Source organism: Lucilia sericata, unplaced genomic scaffold (genome assembly GCF_015586225.1).
Source record: "Lucilia sericata isolate MDLA Ls3-8-SP2 unplaced genomic scaffold, ASM1558622v1 Contig001004F_arrow, whole genome shotgun sequence".
Taxonomy (NCBI): domain Eukaryota; kingdom Metazoa; phylum Arthropoda; class Insecta; order Diptera; family Calliphoridae; genus Lucilia; species Lucilia sericata.
In genome coordinates this window covers 33,871-53,303 of record NW_023994986.1, presented here as the reverse complement: position 1 = coordinate 53,303, position 19,433 = coordinate 33,871, and the positions used below count along the sequence as shown (strand labels likewise).

Sequence of the window (19,433 nt, the reverse complement as noted above, 5' to 3'; positions counted from 1 at the left end):
CAATTTGGTTTTTTTTTGTAAAGAAGAATTATACAAAAAAGTGCAGCTATACATGGTAACTTAAACGATTGGTAATGTTAAAGTACATATTTGACATCATATTTTTTCATAGTTTACATTTTACATTAAAGATATTAAAAATAAACAAAGAAAAGTTATAAAACTTATGATTTTTATACAAATTTTATATTATTTACATAAAACATACCTAGTTTACACTATGTAAACAATTAGACAACCACATATTATTCTAATCTAACCTATAAATTGTTAAGTTTACACTTATTTTATAAGATTTACATAAAAATACATTGTTTACACAGTGTCAACCATTGATTGTTAAGGAAAATTAAAGAAAACATTTTAAAATCCACGATATTGTACAGTTTTTACATTATTTACACTAAAAATGCATTGTTTACATAATGTCAACAATTGAAATTCTAATAAAATTAATGAAAATTTATTAAAAATAGCAATATTGTAATGATTTTACTCTATTTGTATTAAAACTACATTGTTTACATAATGTCAACAATTAAAATTCATACAAAATTATCAAAAATTGTTAAAATATTTCTAATTTTATTCAAAACTACATTGTTTACATGATGTCATCAATTAAAATTCTAGTAAAATTAAAGAAAATTCATAAGAAATCGGAATATTTAAAATATTTTACATTATTTACACCAAATATACATTGTTTACATTATGTCAACAATTGAAATTCTAATAAAATTAATGAAAATTTATTAAAAATAGCAATATTGTAATGATTTTACTCTATTTGTATTAAAAATACATTGTTTACATAATGTCAACAATTAAAATTCATATAAAATTATCAAAAATTTTTAAAATATTTCTAATTTTCTTCAAAACTACACTGTTTACATGATGTCAACAATTAAAATTCTAGTAAAATTAAAGAAAATTCATAAGAAATCGGAATATTTAAAATATTTTACATTATTTACACTAAATATACATTGTTTACATAATGTCAACAATTCAAATTCTAGTTAAATTAAATCAAATTTGTTAAAAGTCGCAAATTTGTAATGATTTTACTCTATTTACATTAAAAATACATTTTTTACATAATGTCAACAATTAAAATTCAAATAAAATTACATTAATTTGGTAAAATTTTGTCGTAATGCCAAATTATTTTTCTATTTTTCTCCAAAAATACATTGTTTACATAGTGTAAACAATTGAAATTTTCATGAAATTAAAGAAAATATCCTAAAATCCACAACATTTTCAATATTAAACATTATTTACACAATAGAAAATAATAAAATACATTGTTTACATGACGTCAACAAATAAAATTGTAGTAAAATTAAAGAAAATTCATAGGAAGTCTGAATATATAAAATCTTGTACAATATATACACTAAAAACACATTGTTCACACAAACAATGTATTGTTTACATAATGTGTTAGTTAGTAAGTTAGTTAGTTAGTTAGTTAATTAGTTAGTTAGTTAGTTAGTGTTAGTTAGTTAGTTAGTTAGTTTTAGTTAGTTAGTTAGTTAGTTAGTTAGTTAGTTAGTTAGTTGTTAGTTTTAGTTTAGTTAGTTAGTTTTAGTTTTTAGTTAGTTCGTTAGTTAGTTAGTTAGTTAGTTTTAGTTAGTTCGTTAGTTCGTTAGTTAGTTAGTAGTTCGTTTTGTTCGTTTTTTGTTAGTTTCGTTATTTAGTTTAGTTAGTTAGTTAGTTAGTTGTTCGTTCGTTAGTTCGTTCGTTCTTTAGTTCGTTCGGTTCGTTCGTTCGTTAGTTTAGTTTTAGTTATTCGTTCGTTCGTTCTTTTCGTTCGTTAGTTCTTTTTCGTTGCTTTCGTTCGTTCTTTTTTTCGTTCGTTCGTTCGTTTCGTTGTTCGTTCGTTCCGTTCGTTCGTTCGTTCGTTCGTTCGTTCGTTCGTTCGTTCGTTTTCGTTCGTTCGTTCGTTCGTTTCTTCGTTCGTTCGTTTCGTTCGTTCGTTCGTTTCGTTCGTTCGTTCGTTCGTTTCGTTCGTTCTTTCGTTCGTTCGTTTCGTTCGTTCGTTCGTTCGTTTCGTTCGTTCGTTCGTTTCGTTCGTTCGTTCGTTCGTTCGTTCGTCGTTCGTTCGTTCGTTCGTTCGTTTTCGTTCGTTTCGTTCGTTCGTTCGTTCTTTTCGTTTTGTCGTTCGTTCGTCGTTCGTTCGTTCGTTTCGTTCGTTCGCTTCGTTCGTTCGTTCGTTCGTTCGTTCGTTCGTTCGTTCGTTCGTTTCGTTCGTTAGTTCGTTCGTTCGTTCGTTCGTTCGTCGTTCGTTCGTTCGTTCGTTTTTTCGTTCGTTCGTTCGTTTCGTTCGTTCGTTCTTTCGTTTCGTTCGTTCGTTCGTTCGTTCGTTCGTTCGTTCGTTCGTTCGTTTCGTTCGTTCGTTCGTTCGTTCGTTGCGTTCGTTCGTTCGTTCGTTCGTTTCGTTCGTCTTCGTTCGTTCGTTCGTTCGTTCGTTCGTTTCGTTGTTCGTTCGTTCGTTCTTCGTTCGTTTTCGTTCGTTCGTTCGTTAGTTCGTTCGTTTTCGTTCGTTCGTTAGTTCGTTCGTTCGTTCGTTTCGTTTTGTTCGTTTATGTTCGTTCGTTCGTTCTTCGTTCGTTCGTTGTCTTGTTTCGTTCGTTCGTTTTTCGTTATTCGTTCGTTTTCGTTAGTTCGTTCGTTCGTTCGTTCGTTCGTTCGTGTTAGTCGTTCGTTAGTTAGTTCGTTCGTTTTCGTTCGTTCGTTTTTTCGTTTTTGTTAGTCGTTCGTTCGTTCGTTAGTCGTTCGTTCGTTCGTTTCCTTCCTTTACTTATTAAAATTTTCAATTGGTGTAGGGTTTGCTTTGTTCCTCATATTCATGTCCATCTTTTATTTTCTGGATGTTTTCATGTCTTAGACTTCCCTTTCCTTCACACTCATCGATTTCAATCCAAATTGTCCTTCCCTCCATCATCATTCTTGCAAAGTTTAGACTTTATATCCTTTCGTGTTCAATTTGATTTAATTTATCATGTCCTTTTCTTCTCTACTGCTTGCCTTATAGTTGTTGTTCTTCTTCCTAGTAAACGTAAATTGAATCAATTCAATTTATTTAACACTCACAATCTTCTACTTTTTTTCTTCATCTAACAGCATCTTATTTTCTTTTATTTAATACTTAAATACATATTTATTCAATAAGAAAAATTGTTAGTAACAAAAAAAATATACAGTGGACGTCCAATAGTACGTACACTCTTTATTACGAATATCCAATAATACGAATGGCAAAATTGTTGCATTGTCTACTCTATAGTACGAATAAAGTCACAATTTTTCTGTTCGATAGTACGAATAACGCATTTTTTATGGGAATTTTGGTTTTATTTACGTATGAATGAAGTTTTTATTATGTTTTTATTTTATTATTTCGGTATCATTCACCTTAAGCTCAGTAATTTTGAAGTTTTTTTGTATTTATTACAAGTGTTTTGTATTTTTTAAAATCCTATACACACAATTTACTGCATGTATATTTACAAATCAACAATTATTTAGTGTTATTAATTTATTTTATTGGAATTTTGATGACCCAAGAGAAGAAATTAAATTGGATGATAACGCCAATGAGGAAAGTATTTTATTAGTTCCCGACAATAACTCTGCTGAGAACAATATTGAAGCCTCAAAAGCGCTGTTATTGAAAAAGTCGTAAGAATCATTTTACAATGTAATAAACATCAATGTTAAATGATGGATTTTTTAATAAGTAAAATGATTTTATATACATATGTATGTATGAACTGTTAATTTTGAAAGTAGTGTGACTCCACATTCCAAACAATGGGTTTAAGGATAACTATTCTAATTTTTAAGAGAAAATTATAAATTAGAGAATTGTGGTATATTCCATTCAAGTTTCTAATAAATGTTTTATGTAATCTGAACATTTTAATACATTTTAGAACACATATGTAAATTGCAAATTGTCTTTGGCACACATCTTTTTAAAAACATTAAAATTTAATACCTTCTACATATATCTCATTTCAACCATTGGACTCACGATACTTTCAAAATTAACAATTCATATACGTAAATATGTCCCTTTTATGCCTGTTTATGTACAAGAAATTTATTTAAAATAATACACATTTATTATATTTTGTTCCGTTATGTAATTTTTCATGAAAAATAAAACAAAAATAAATAAAATCCAATATTTTATGTGTATTATTTGAATTTAAACATACAAAATGTGTTGTTCAATAATACGAATTTTTCGGTATTACGAAAGGGCCTGACACTATATAATTCGTACTAGTGGACGTCCACTGTATGAACATTTTCCAATAGTAAATCTGTTATTGTGTGTGCGTATAAGTGTATAGAAAACGAAGCAATCATAAAGATAATTCAAGTGGAAAACAAGTCCTTTTGTATCTAATATCGTTTGTTTTTTTTTTAATATTTAAAAGATTTGTTTATGCAAAAAATGTCCTTTAAGGCTAACGTTGCTTGTCACTGAATTACTCTTCTATACAGTTTTATGTTAAGTTGGCTTAAATAAAAAGAAAAGTGTTTTATTTGAATTTTAAAATATCTTTTAGTTTTTTTATTCTTAAAAAAAAAACAAAAAAATATTTAATTGGAACAATTGAAACGGAAAACTTTTACATATGTTGTTGAGAAAAAAAAAAAAAACAAAGAAAATTTACTTACAGTAGACACTAAATCTAATTTGAACTAAATTTGCACAATACGTTTAATAAGTAAAAAATTTTACACTTCATTTACTTAGTAGAAGAAAAATCGATTATTTCACCATTAATTTACATTGTTTACATTAAATATACATTGTTTACACAAGTAACACTTTGTCCTCTTCTGTTCTAATTCTATTCTAGTTCTGTTCTAGTTCTGTTCTAGTTCTGTTCTAGTTCTGTTCTAGTTCTGTTCTAGTTCTGTTCTAGTTCTGTTCTAGTTCTGTTCTAGTTCTGTTCTAGTTCTGTTCTAGTTCTGTTCTAGTTCTGTTCTAGTTCTGTTCTAGTTCTGTTCTAGTTCTGTTCTAGTTCTGTTCTAGTTCTGTTCTAGTTCTGTTCTAGTTCTGTTCTAGTTCTGTTCTAGTTCTGTTCTAGTTCTGTTCTAATTCTATTCTAGTTCTATTCTAGTTCTGTTCTAGTTCTGTTCTAGTTCTGTTCTAGTTCTGTTCTAGTTCTGTTCTAGTTCTGTTCTAGTTCTGTTCTAGTTCTGTTCTAGTTCTGTTCTAGTTCTGTTCTAGTTCTGTTCTGTTCTAGTTCTGTTCTAGTTCTGTTCTAGTTCTGTTCTAGTTCTGTTCTAGTTCTGTTCTAGTTCTAGTTCTGTTCTAGTTCTGTTCTAGTTTCAGTTCTGTTCTAGTTCTGTTCTAGTTCTGTTTCTAGTTCTGTTCTAGTTCTGTTCTAGTTCTGTTCTAGTTCTGTTCTAGTTCTGTTCTAGTTCTGTTCTAGTTCTGTTCTAGTTCTGTTCTAGTTCTGTTCTAGTTCTGTTCTAGTTCTGTTCTAGTTCTGTTCTAGTTCTAGTTCTAGTTCTGTTCTGTTGTAGTTCTGTTCTAGTCTGTCTGTTCTAGTTCTGTTCTAGTTCTGTTTCTAGTTCTGTTTCTAGTTTCTAGTTCTGTTCTAGTTCTGTTCTAGTTCTGTTCTAGTTCTGTTCTAGTTCTGTTCTAGTTCTGTTCTAGTTCTGTTCTAGTTCTAGTTCTGTTCTAGTTTCTAGTTCTGTTCTAGTTCTGTTCTAGTTCTGTTCTAGTTCTGTTCTAATTCTGTTCTAGTTCTGTTCTAGTTCTGTTCTAGTTCTGTTCTAGTCCTGTGTAGTTCTGTTCTAGTTCTGTTGTAGTTCTGTTCTAGTTCTGTTCTTGTTCTGTTGCATTAATCTTAAGTGTTTCTCCTTACAATCTCTTTGAAGTAATATCATTTGTGAATTAATTATTTCAAAAATAAATTATAACTTTGTAATTAATTAATAGAATAAAAATTCTTTGACATTTATACCACTTGACGACAACGTTGACGAAAGGAAATGTCAAGTGTCAACGAATTTATTTTCCTATAAAAATTTTCTTAACGACTAACAAACAACAACTACTAAAATTTACAACGCTAATGAGTGTTGCCAGATCATTATCTTAATTTGAGATTTAATATGCTTATGGTAGCAAAATACATACATAACCTCCTCCTAAATCATTCTACTCAACATCATTATCAAGATTAAAATCTGGAAAATCAAGGAGTAGACAAATAACAACAACAGCAAATGACATCAAGGGAAATGAAAGAGAATTCACTAATTGCTCGTACAATTTTCTTTAACAAATAATAATCTAATACTGCAGCGTGGTAGTCTAAATATGAAAAGGAAAATAAAAGTAGAAGGAAAAAACAAATTTATGGAAATACAAATTATTAAACGAACGAACAAAGAAATTGAAATGCTAAGAGGTATAAAATTTTAATGAGACCCTAAGTAAATTGATATGCCACCTAAAAGCAGAAGACAAGTGGTGGTTGGCTGAATGTTTGTTGGAAAATAATGAGGCGTTAGGAATAGGGCATGGTCGAATTTGGTAAACCCTTTGGCCAATAACTAACAATATATTAGTACTTTTAGTAAGGAGTGCAAATGTGTCTATATCTTTGACACTTATGGAGCTAGTGGCTCAAAATATTTAAGATAAGGCAACGATTATTAGAAGCCTTAAGAAGGGGAAAATCCTTGGTGTAGGGTATCAAAAAGGAAATGTATATGTTTTGCAAAATACAACAAATCAAAACCTGCTGTGTTGTTTGTGTGTCAAAGTTATCGCACGTTTGTCAACCCACTAATCTCATTATAAAATGCTAAGCAGATAATTTTTTCCTTTTCAATACAAAAAAAAATCTCTGCCTTTGTCTCTTTGAATTTGTCATAGAATTTACATTTAAATCCTATTGGCAGTCAGGTCCACTCTTCTAACTACACTACGGTTGGTTATTGCTGATGATGACTACAATAATAATGATGTTGGTTGTTGGTAATGGTGGGAAATAATTTTCTTTTCTAATTTTTTATTGAAAATTGTCCACTTTGCCATTATTATAAGTAGATTGTTGTTGTTTATTTTCTTTTCTTCCCAGAAGGAGAGGAAGTCATTCAAATAGAAAAATAATATATAGAATAACGAGCATATTAAATAAAGACAATTTTTTTTCTTCAACATGGCACCAGTATTGATGAAAAGTACAAGGCTTAATGGAACCAACTACATATTTTCTCTCTTGGATTTCCTTTCTCTTGTCTAATACTAGATTTGTGGCATTAAGCTATAACTTTTCTTTTCTAAAGATCACAATTGTTAATAGCAATCCTTGCTTAAGATTTAGTTTAGCTGGTCACATGCAACCCTACTGTTGACAACTTCATATCCTTCTCTTCTTTCTTTTACAACAAAGGCACACGTCAAAAGATTATGACAATTTTCCCACCGCATCTACAATATATTTTTCTTATTTCTGATGAGTAGATTATTTTCTATTATTCTTTCATAAATGAACACTTAAAGTCCTGCGATACTCCTTTTTTGGTGCCCTCGCCTTAAATGTAATTGTATCGAAACAAAATCTAACGGTGTTGTTAAGAGTTCAAATAATGGACAAACACCCGCTCACAGCAGGATATGATAACAACAAACCTAACAATAGCATTAACATTAAACAGTAGCAAAAACACACACGTACACACAAAAAAGGATAACCAGGATAACAAGCTAAATGTGTTGACATGTATTTGAGCTAAGAAGAAAATAAAATGGAAAATTTTGTGACAAAAGAGAAGATCCCTGGCAAAAGACTTAAACTGAAGGAAATTGTTAGTTAAACTTAAGGATAGTGGTAAAGAAAGATGTGCATCATTAGGATTTAACAATAAAAGCAAAAGAAATGGAATTATTGGTAATGACGGACAAATTATCTATGATTATAATTGCATTTGGTAAAAATCAAAAAGAGATGGAAAGAAATGGCAACTAACTACTACTAACTAACTAACTAACTACTAACTAACTAACTAACTAACTAACTAACTAACTAACTAACTAACTAACTAACTAACTAACTAACTAACTAACTAACTAACTAACTAACTAACTAACTACTAACTAACTACTAACTAACTAACTAACTAACTAACTAACTAACTACTACTACTAACTAACTAACTAACTAACTAACTAACTAACTAACTAACTAACTAATAACTAACTAACTACTACTAACTAACTAACTAACTAACTAACTAACTAACTACTAACTAACATAACTAACTAACTAACTAACTAACTAACTAACTAACTAACTAACTACTACTAACTAACTAACTAACTAACTAACTAACTAACTAACTAACTAACTAACTAACTAACTAACTACTAACTAACTAACTAACTAACTAACTAACTAACTAACTAACTACTAACTAACTAACTAACTAACTAACTAACTAACTAACTAACTAACTAACTAACTAACTAACTAACTAACTAACTAACTAACTAACTAACTAACTACTAACTAACTAACTAACTAACTAACTAACTAACTAACTAACTAACTAACTAACTAACTAACTACTAACTAACTAACTAACTAACTAACTAACTAACTACTAACTAACTAACTAACTAACTAACTAACTAACTAACTAACTAACTAACTAACTAACTACTAACTAACTAACTAACTAACTAACTAACTAACTACTAACTAACTAACTAACTAACTAACTAACTAACTAACTAACTAACTAACTAACTAACTAACTAACTAACTAACTAACTAACTAACTAACTAACTAACTAACTAACTAACTAACTAACTAACTAACTAACTAACTAACTAACTAACTAACTAACTAACTAACTAACTAACTAACTAACTAACTAACTAACTAACTAACTAACTAACTAACTAACTAACTAACTAACTAACTAACTACTAACTAACTAACTAACTAACTAACTAACTAACTAACTACTAACTAACTAACTAACTAACTAACTAACTAACTAACTAACTAACTAACTACTAACTAACTAACTAACTAACTAACTAACTAACTAACTAACTAACTAACTAACTAACTAACTAACTAACTAACTAACTAACTAACTAACTAACTAACTAACTAACTAACTAACTAACTAACTAACTAACTAACTAACTAACTAACTAACTAACTACTAACTAACTAACTAACTAACTAACTAACTAACTAACTAACTAACTAACTAACTAACTAACTAACTAACTAACTAACTAACTAACTAACTAACTAACTAACTAACTAACTAACTAACTAACTAACTAACTAACTAACTAACTAACTAACTAACTAACTAACTAACTAACTAACTAACTAACTAACTAACTAACTAACTAACTACTACTAACTAACTAACTAACTACTAACTAACTAACTAACTAACTAACTAACTAACTAACTAACTAACTAACTAACTAACTAACTAACTAACTAACTAACTAACTAACTAACTAACTAACTAACTAACTAACTAACTACTAACTAACTAACTAACTAACTAACTAACTAACTAACTAACTAACTAACTAACTAACTAACTAACTAACTAACTAACTAACTAACTAACTAACTAACTAACTAACTAACTAACTAACTAACTAACTAACTAACTAACTAACTAACTAACTAACTAACTAACTAACTAACTAACTAACTAACTAACTAACTACTAACTAACTAACTAACTAACTAACTAACTAACTAACTAACTAACTAACTAACTAACTAACTAACTAACTAACTAACTAACTAACTAACTAACTAACTAACTAACTAACTAACTAACTAACTAACTAACTAACTAACTAACTAACTAACTAACTAACTAACTACTAACTAACTAACTAACTAACTAACTAACTAACTAACTAACTAACTAACTAACTAACTAACTAACTAACTAACTACTAACTAACTAACTAACTAACTAACTAACTAACTAACTAACTAACTAACTAACTAACTAACTAACAACTAACTAACTAACTAACTAACTAACTAACTAACTAACTAACTAACTAACTACTACTAACTAACTAACTAACTAACTAACTAACTACTAACTAACTAACTAACTAACTAACTAACTAACTAACTAACTAACTAACTAACTAACTAACTACTAACTAACTAACTAACTAACTAACTACTAACTAACTAACTAACTAACTAACTAACTAACTAACTAACTACTAACTACTAACTAACTAACTAACTACTAACTAACTAACTAACTAACTAACTAACTACTAACTAACTAACTAACTAACTAACTAACTAACTAACTAACTAACTAACTAACTAACTAACTAACTAACTAACTAACTACTAACTAACTAACTACTAACTAACTAACTAACTAACTAACTAACTAACTAACTAACTAACTAACTACTAACTAACTAACTAACTACTACTAACTACTAACTAACTAACTAACCTAACTAATACTAACTAACTACTAACTAACTAACTAACTAACTAACTAACTAACTAACGAACTAACTAACTAACTAACTAACTAACTACTAACTTAACTAACTAACTAATCTAACTACTAACTAACTAACTAACTAACTAACTAACTAACTAACTAACTAACTAACTAACTACTAACTAACTAACTAACTAACTACTAACTAACTAACCTAACTAACTAAACTAACTAACTACTACTAACTACTAACTAACTAACTACTAACTAACTAACTAACTAACTAACTACTACCTAACTAACTAATTACTAACTAACTAAACTACAACTAACTAACTAACTAACTAACTAACTAACTAACTAACTAACTAACTAACTAACTAACTAACTAACTAACTAACTAACTACTAACTAACTAACTAACTAACTAACTAACTAACTAACTAACTAACTAACTACTAACTAACTAACTAACTAACTAACTAACTACTAACTAACTAACTACTAACTAACTAACTACTAACTAACTAACTAACTAACTACCTAACTAACTAACTAACTAACTAACTAACTAACTAACTAACTACTAACTAACTAACTAACTAACTAACTACTAACTAACTACTAACTAACTAACTACTAACTCCTAACTAACTAACTAACTACTAACTACTAACTAACTAACTAACTAACTAACTAACTAACTAACTAACTAACTAACTAACTAACTAACTACTAACTAACTAACTAACTAACTACTAACTAACTATCTAACTAACTAACTAACTAACTAACTAACTAACTACTACTACTAACTAACTACTAACTAACTAACTAACTAACTAACTACTAACTACTAACTAACAAACTACAAACTAACTAACTAACTAACTAACTAACTAACTACAACTAACTAACTAACTAAACTACTACTAACTAACTAACTAACTAAACTACTAACTAACTAACTACTAACTAACTAACTAACTACTACTAACTTACTAACTACTAACTAACTAACTAACTAACTAACTAACTACTAACTAACTAACTAACTAACTAACTAACTACTAACTAACTACTAACTAACTAACTAACTACTAACTAACTAACTAACTAACTACTACTAACTAACTACTAACTAAACTACCTAACTAACTAACTAACTAACTAACTAACTAACTAACTAACTAACTAACTACTACTAACTAACTAACTAACTAACTAACTAACTAACATAACTAACTAACTAACTAACTAACTAACTAACTAACTAACTAACCAACTAACCAACTAACCAACTAACTAACTAACTAACTAAAACTAACTAACTAAAACTAACTAACTAACTGAACTGGGACAGAACTAAAAAAGAACTAGAACAGAACTAGAACAGAACTAGAACAGAACTAGAACAGAACTAGAACAGAACTAGAACAGAACTAGAACAGAACTAGAACAGAACTAGAACAGAACTAGAACAGAACTAGAACAGAACTAGAACAGAACTAGAACAGAACTAGAACAGAACTAGAACAGAACTAGAACAGAACTAGAACAGAACTAGAACAGAACTAGAACAGAACTAGAACAGAACTAGAACAGAACTAGAACAGAACTAGAACAGAACTAGAACAGAACTAGAACAGAACTAGAACAGAACTTGAACAGAACTAGAACTAGAACTAGAACAGAACTTGAACAGAACTAGAACAGAACTAGAACAGAACTAGAACAGAACTAGAACAGAACTAGAACAGAACTAGAACAGAACTAGAACAGAACTAGAACAGAACTAGAATAGAACTAGAACAGAACTAGAACAGAATTAGAACAGAACTAGAACAGAACTACAACAGAACTAGAACAGAGCTAGAACAGATCTAGAACAGAACTAGAACAGAACTAGAACAGAACTAGAACAGAACTAGAACAGAACTAGAACAGAAATAGAACAGAGCTAGTACAGAACTAGAACAGAACTTAGAACAGAAACTAGAACAGAAACTAGAACAGAACTAGAACAGAACTAGAACAGATCTATAATAGAAACTAGAACAGAACTAGATCAGAACTAGAACAGAACTAGAACAGAACCTAGAACAGAACTAGAACAGAACTAGAACAGAACAGAACAGAACTAGAACAGAACTAGAAACAGAACTAGAACAGGACTAGAACAGAACTAGAACAGAACTAGAACAGAACTAGAACAGAACTAGACAGAACTAGAACAGAACTAGAACAGAACTAGAACAGAACTAGAACAGAACTAGAACAGAACTAGACAAACAGAACTAGAACAGAACTAGAACAGAACTAGAACAGAAAACTAGAACAGAAACACAGAACTAGAACAGAACAGAACTAGAACAGAACTAGAACAGAACTAGAACAGAACTAGAACAGAACTAGAACAGAACTAGAACAGAACTAGAACAGAACTAGAACAGAACTAGAACAGAACTAGAACAGAACTAGAACAGAACTAGAAAGAACTAGAACAGAACTAGAACAGAAACTAGAACAGAACTAGAACAGACTAGAACAGAACTAGAACAGAACTAGAACAGAACTAGAACAGAACTAGACACAGAACTAGAACAGAACTAGAACAGAACTAGAACAGAACTAGAAACAGAACACTAGAACAGAACTAGAACAGAACTAGAACAGAACAGAACAGAACTAGAACAGAACTCGAACTAGAACAGAACTAGAAAGAATAGAACAGAACTAGAACAGAACTAGAACAGAACTAGAACAGAACTAGAACAGAACTAGAACAGAATTAAAACAGAATTAGAACAGAACTAGAACAGAACTACAACAGAACTAGAACAGAGCTAGAACAGAACTAGAACAGGAACTAGAACAGAGCTAGTACAGAACTAGAACAGAACTAGAACAGAACTAGAACAGAACTAGAACAGAACTAGAACAGAACTAGAACAGAACTAGAACAGAACTAGAACAGAACTAGAACATAACTAGAACAGAACTAGAACAGAACTAGAACAGAACTAGAACAGAACTAGAACAGAACTAGAACAGAACTAGAACAGAACTAGAACAGAACTAGAACAGAACTAGAACAGAACTAGAACAGAACTAGAACAGAACTAGAACAGAACTAGAACAGAACTAGAACAGAACTAGAACAGAACTAGAACAGAACTAGAACAGAACTAGAACAGAACTAGAACAGAACTATACAGAACTAGAACAGAATAGAACAGAAATAGAACAGAGCTAGTACAGAACTAGAACAGAACTAGAACAGATCTATAATAGAACTAGAACAGAACTAGATCAGAACTAGAACAGAACTATAACAGAACTAGAACAGAAACTAGAACAGAACTAGAACAGAACTAGAACAGAACTGAACAGAACTAGAACAGAACTAGAACAGAACTAGAACAGAACTAGAACAGAACTAGAACAGAACTAGAACAGAACTAGAACAGAACTAGAACAGAACTAGAACAGAACAGAACTAGAACTAGAACTAGAACTAGAACAGAACTAGAACAGAACAGAACAGAACTAGAACAGAACTAGAACAGAACTTGAACAGAACTAGAACAGAACTAGAACAGAACTAGAACAGAACTAGAACAGAACTAGAACAGAACTAGAACAGAACTAGAACAGAACTAGAACAGAACTAGAACAGAACTAGAACAGAACTAGAACAGAACTAGAACAGAACTAGAACAGAACTAGAACAGAACTAGAACAGAACTAGAACAGAACTAGAACAGAACTAGAACAGAACTAGAACAGAACTAGAACAGAACTAGAACAGAACTAGAACAGAACTAGAACAGAACTAGAACAGAACTAGAAAGAACTAGAACAGAATAAAAAGAATTAGAACAGAACTAGAACAGAACTACAACAGAACTAGAACAGAGCTAGAACAGAACTATAACAGAACTAGAACAGAGCTAGTACAGAACTAGAACAGAACTAGAACAGAACTAGAACAGAACTAGAACAGAACTAGAACACAGAACTAGAACAGAACTAGAACAGAACTAGAACAGAACTAGAACAGAACTAGAACAGAACTAGAACAGAACTAGAACAGAACTAGAACAACTAGAACAGAACTAGAACAGAACTAGAACAGAACTAGAACAGAACTAGAACAGAACTAGAACAGAACTAGAACAGAACTAGAACAGAACTAGAACAGAACTAGAACAGTACTAGAACAGAACTAGAACAGAACTAGAACAGAACTATAACAGAACTAGAACAAACTAGAACAGAACAGAACTAGAACAGAACAGAACTAGAACAGAACTAGAACAGAACTAGAACAGAACTAGAACAGAACTAGAACAGAACTAGAACAGAACTAGAACAGAACTAGAACAGAACTAGAACAGAACTAGAACACTAGAACAGAACTAGAACAGAACTAGAACAGAACTAGAACAGACTAGAACAGAACTAGAACAGAACTAGAACAGAACTAGAACAGAACTAGAACAGAACTAGAACAGAACTAAGAACAGAACTAGAACAGAACTAGAACAGAACTAGAACAGAACTAGAAAGAACCAGAACAGAACTGAAAGAACTAGAACAGAACTAGAACTAGAACTAGAACAGAACCGAAAGAACAGAACTAGAACAGAACTAGAACAGAACTAGAACAGAACTAGAAACAGAACCAGAACAGAACTATCACAGAACTAGAAGAACTAGAACTAGAACAGAACTAGAACAGAAACTAGAACAGAACGAACTAGAACAGAACTAGAACAGAACTAGAAACAGACCTGAACAGAATAGAACAGAACTAGAACAGAACTAGAAAGACTAGAACAGAACCTAGAACAGAACTAGAACAGAACTAGAACAGAACTAGAACAGAACTAGACAGAACTAGAACAGAACTAGAACAGAACTAGAACAGAACTAGAACAGAACTAGAACAGAACTGACAGAACTAGAACAGAACTAGAACAGAACTAGAACAGAACTAGAACAGAACTAGAACAGAACTAGAACAGAACTAGAACAGAACCTAGAACAGACCTAGAACAGAACTAGAACAGAACTAGAACAGACTAGAACAGAACTAGAACAGAACTAGAACAGAACTAGAACAGAACTAGAACAGAACTAGAACAGAACTAGAACAGAACTAGAACAGAACTAGAACAGAACTAGAACAGAACTAGAACAGAACTAGAACAGAACTAGAACAGAACTAGAACAGAACTAGAACAGAACTAGAACAAACTAGAACAGAACTAGAACAGAACTAGGACAGAACTAGAACAGAACTAGACAGAACTAAAACAGAACCAGAACAGAACGAGAACAGTACAGCCAAATATAAAACTGGACTGTTAACCAAGTACATTCATAACGTTCTTGAACTAGAACAGAACTAGAACAGAACTAGAACAGAACAGAACTAGAACAGAACTAGAACAGAACTAGAACTAGAACAGAACTAGAACAGAACTAGAACAGAACTAGAACAGAACTAGAACAGAACTAGAACAGAACTAGAACAGAACTAGAACAGAACTAGAACAGAACTAGAACAGAACTAGAACAGAACTAGAACAGAACTAGAACAGAACTAGAACGAACTAGAACAGACTAGAACAGAACTAGAAACTAGAACAACTAGAACAGAACTAGACAGAGTAGAACAGAACTAGACAGAACTAAAACAGACCAGAACAGAACGAGAACAGTACAGCCAAATATAAAACTGGACTGTTAACCAAGTACATTCATAACGTTCTTGTTTGCAAGACTTTATAAGCGTACCATTAAGTTCGCTTAGAAGTCCACTTTTAAATGTAAGTGAACTTTGATAATATCTACTAAATCTAAGTGGGAGAGTAAGCAAACGAATTACTACCGACTACTACGAATTTTTTACACTGGGAGCGAAATTATCAATTTTAACATGTCACTCACTTTGTTTTGCAAACTTAATCAGTTGAAATGTTTTAAGTATATTTATTTATATTAATTTTATAAATTATAAAACAGTTTTAAAACGACAGAGATTCAGAAGAGTTGTGCTTAAATTAAAATAGAAAGCGATATTATCAGGAAATTATTAAGTGTTAAAAAAAACTTTAAACTAAAATCTCTGAAAATAGTGGCATAATTGAAAATCTTTTAAAAATCCAAGAATCATATAAAAATGTTTTTAAAAATATTTCTGTGTCTAACTTTTAACCTTTTTATTTTATCTCAATATGGGGTAGGGTTATATTTACATATATAGAATTTATTCGTGAGCTTGAAGCCAATGTTTGATTATTTTTTCTCGTTTTAGAACTGTGAAAACTGTGATTCGGACGAAGTGTATCTACATCTATTTGGTCAAATTGAAAATTTAAAAAGATCTCTGGAAATTGTAAACACACGTCTTGATATATTATATGACAAGTAAGTATATTTGAAAAAAAATTTAATTTGTATTGCTAAATAAATTTATAGATCGTCTACTAACACTGACAAAAAAGAGATGTCCGAAAACCCCCGAAAAAAGGTTCCATCTATATTTGATATACGTTTTGATTCCCTGCCCAAACATTGTCTTTCTAATGCTCAGCCCAGTTCTTGTGCCGCTGCCATGGAATGCACTCGTACTAGTGGCATCTATAATATCACCGATTATCGCTATAGTAATCAAACATTTTCGGTTTATTGTGATTATTACAATTATGAAGGTGACTGGACTTACGTTTTAAGACGCAAAGATGGCACTGAGCAATTTAACCGAACCTGGAATGATTATGTCAAAGGTTTCGGAAGTTTAGCCAGTGAATACTGGTTGGGTTTGGATCATCTATATGCTCTAACGAACTTCTATGGGCCACAGGAATTAATAGTTCATATTGAAAGTTTTGATGGAATAAAAAAATTCGCCCGTTATGATAACTTTGCTGTAGGAAGTGCTGCAGAGAAATACAAATTAAAGTCCCTGGGTGAATATTCGGTGATAGTTTATCCGAGCATATGGGTATGCAATTTTCTACATACGACAATGATAATGATAAATCTTCTGGCACAAATTGTGCTAAAAGGGAGAATGGTGGCTTTTGGTATAATAGTTGTGGTCACGCGTAAGTCTTTAAAGAACTTATATTTAAAGTACTAAACTAAAGAAATTTTTTAATTTTAGCAATCCTACCGGCAGTTACCTACGTGGTTCACTTTCCGACAAAGATGATCATCTTTATTGGAAAACTTTTGGTCAATTTTACTATTCACATAAAACTATGATATTTATGATTCGTCGACAAAGTGCTGAAAAGTTCGAGTAACTAATTAATGTGTCAGTAGTACATAGTTCCAGAATCTACACAATGTGACAAAATTTATGTTGAGACAATAAATTCGAAATTTTTGTATAAATTTGTAAAATAAATCTTATAATTTAAAATATATGTAATAGTTTTATGATCTTTTCTTAGCAATATATGTATTTTAGAAAACTTAAACTAAAGTACGAAATGGCATCAGAAAGTCCACTTTTATAGGTTCCCACTTAATCCGGGCTATACTTGCTTACTTTTATGTTCTATGTTCAATGCTACAGAAAACTCAAAAAGTACTTTTTGAAGTACGAAAAGGCACCAAAAAGTCCCCTTTTATAGGTTGGCGTGTACTCCGGTCTCTACATGCTTAATTTTATGTTTCTAGGTTCAATGTTAGAGAAAACTCGAAAAGTACTTTTTGAAGTACGAAAAAGTACCAAAAAGTTCTCTTTTATAGGTTCTCGTGCTATAGTAGATGCTAAATTTCATATTTTTGGGTTCAATATTATAGAAAATTTCAAAAGTACCTTTTGTAGAACGAAATGGTAACAAAAAGTCCCCTTTTATGTGTTCTCACTTAATCTGGGATCTACATACTTAATTTCATGTTTCTAGGTTCAATATTATAGCAAGTTTAAAAAGTACATTTTGAAGAACGAAAAAGTACCAAAAAGTCCCATTTTATAGATTGTCATTTACTCGGGCAACACATGCTTAATTTTATGTTTCCAGGTTCAATGTTATAGAAAACTCAAAAAGTAACATTTGAAGAACGAAAAAGTACAAAATGTTCCTTTTATAGGTTCTTATTTAATCCGTACTCTGTATACTTAATTTTATATTTCTATGTTTAATATTATAGAAAACTAGGTACTGGACTAGAAATAAACTAGAACTGAACTAGAACTGAACTAGAACTGAACTAAAACTGAACTAGAACTGAACTAGAACTGAACTAGAACTGAACTAGAACTGAACTAGAACTGAACTAGAACTGAACTAGAACTGAACTAGAACTGAACTAGAACTGAACTAGAACTGAACTAGAACTGAACTAAAACTAAACTAGAACTGAACTAGAACTGAACTAGAACTGAACTACAACTGAACTACAACTGAACTACAACTGAACTACAACTGAACTAGAACTGAACTAGAACTGAACTAGAACTGAACTAGAACTGAACTAGAACTAAACTAGAACAGAACTAGAACTGAACTGAACTAGAACTGAACTAGAACTAGAATTGAACTAGAACTGAACTAGAACTGAACTAGAACTGAACTAGAACTGAACTAGAACTGAACTAGAACTGAACTAGAACTGAACTAGAACTGAACTAGAACTGAACTAGAACTGAACTAAAACTGAACTAGAACTGAACTCGAACTGAACTAGAACTGAACTAGAACTGAACTAGAACTGAACTAGAACTGAACTAGAACTGAACTAGAACTGAACTAGAACTGAACTAGAACTGAACTAGAACTGAACTAGAACTGAACTAAAACTGAACTAGAACTGAACTAGAACTGAACTAGAGCTGAACTGGAACTGAACTAGAACTGAACTAAAACTGAACTAGAACCGAACT

The 19,433-nt window shown here is 30.7% G+C and overlaps 1 protein-coding gene across 1 annotated transcript; it reads left to right on the top strand.

Moving 5' to 3' along the window:
- The first annotated feature begins 16,575 nt into the window (after nt 1-16,575).
- LOC119609550 (fibroleukin-like) lies at nt 16,576-17,967 on the top strand. Its single transcript, XM_037964384.1, has 4 exons — nt 16,576-16,775; nt 16,851-16,963; nt 17,015-17,643; nt 17,703-17,967. The coding sequence occupies exons 1-4, from the start codon at nt 16,716-16,718 to the stop codon at nt 17,801-17,803; spliced, it is 903 nt and encodes a 300-aa protein (XP_037820312.1). The 5' UTR covers nt 16,576-16,715; the 3' UTR covers nt 17,804-17,967.
- Nucleotides 17,968-19,433: the final 1,466 nt, after the last annotated feature.

Bases quoted from the DNA above. Each gene is read 5' to 3' on its own strand.
- LOC119609550 (XM_037964384.1), top strand. From the start codon at position 16,716: ATGTTTTTAAAAATATTTCTGTGTCTAACTTTTAACCTTTTTATTTTA. The intron at 16,776-16,850 runs GTAGGGTTATAT...TTCTCGTTTTAG, and splicing joins TTATTTTATCTCAATATGGG to AACTGTGAAAACTGTGATTC. The intron at 17,644-17,702 runs GTAAGTCTTTAA...TTTTAATTTTAG, and splicing joins TATAATAGTTGTGGTCACGC to CAATCCTACCGGCAGTTACC.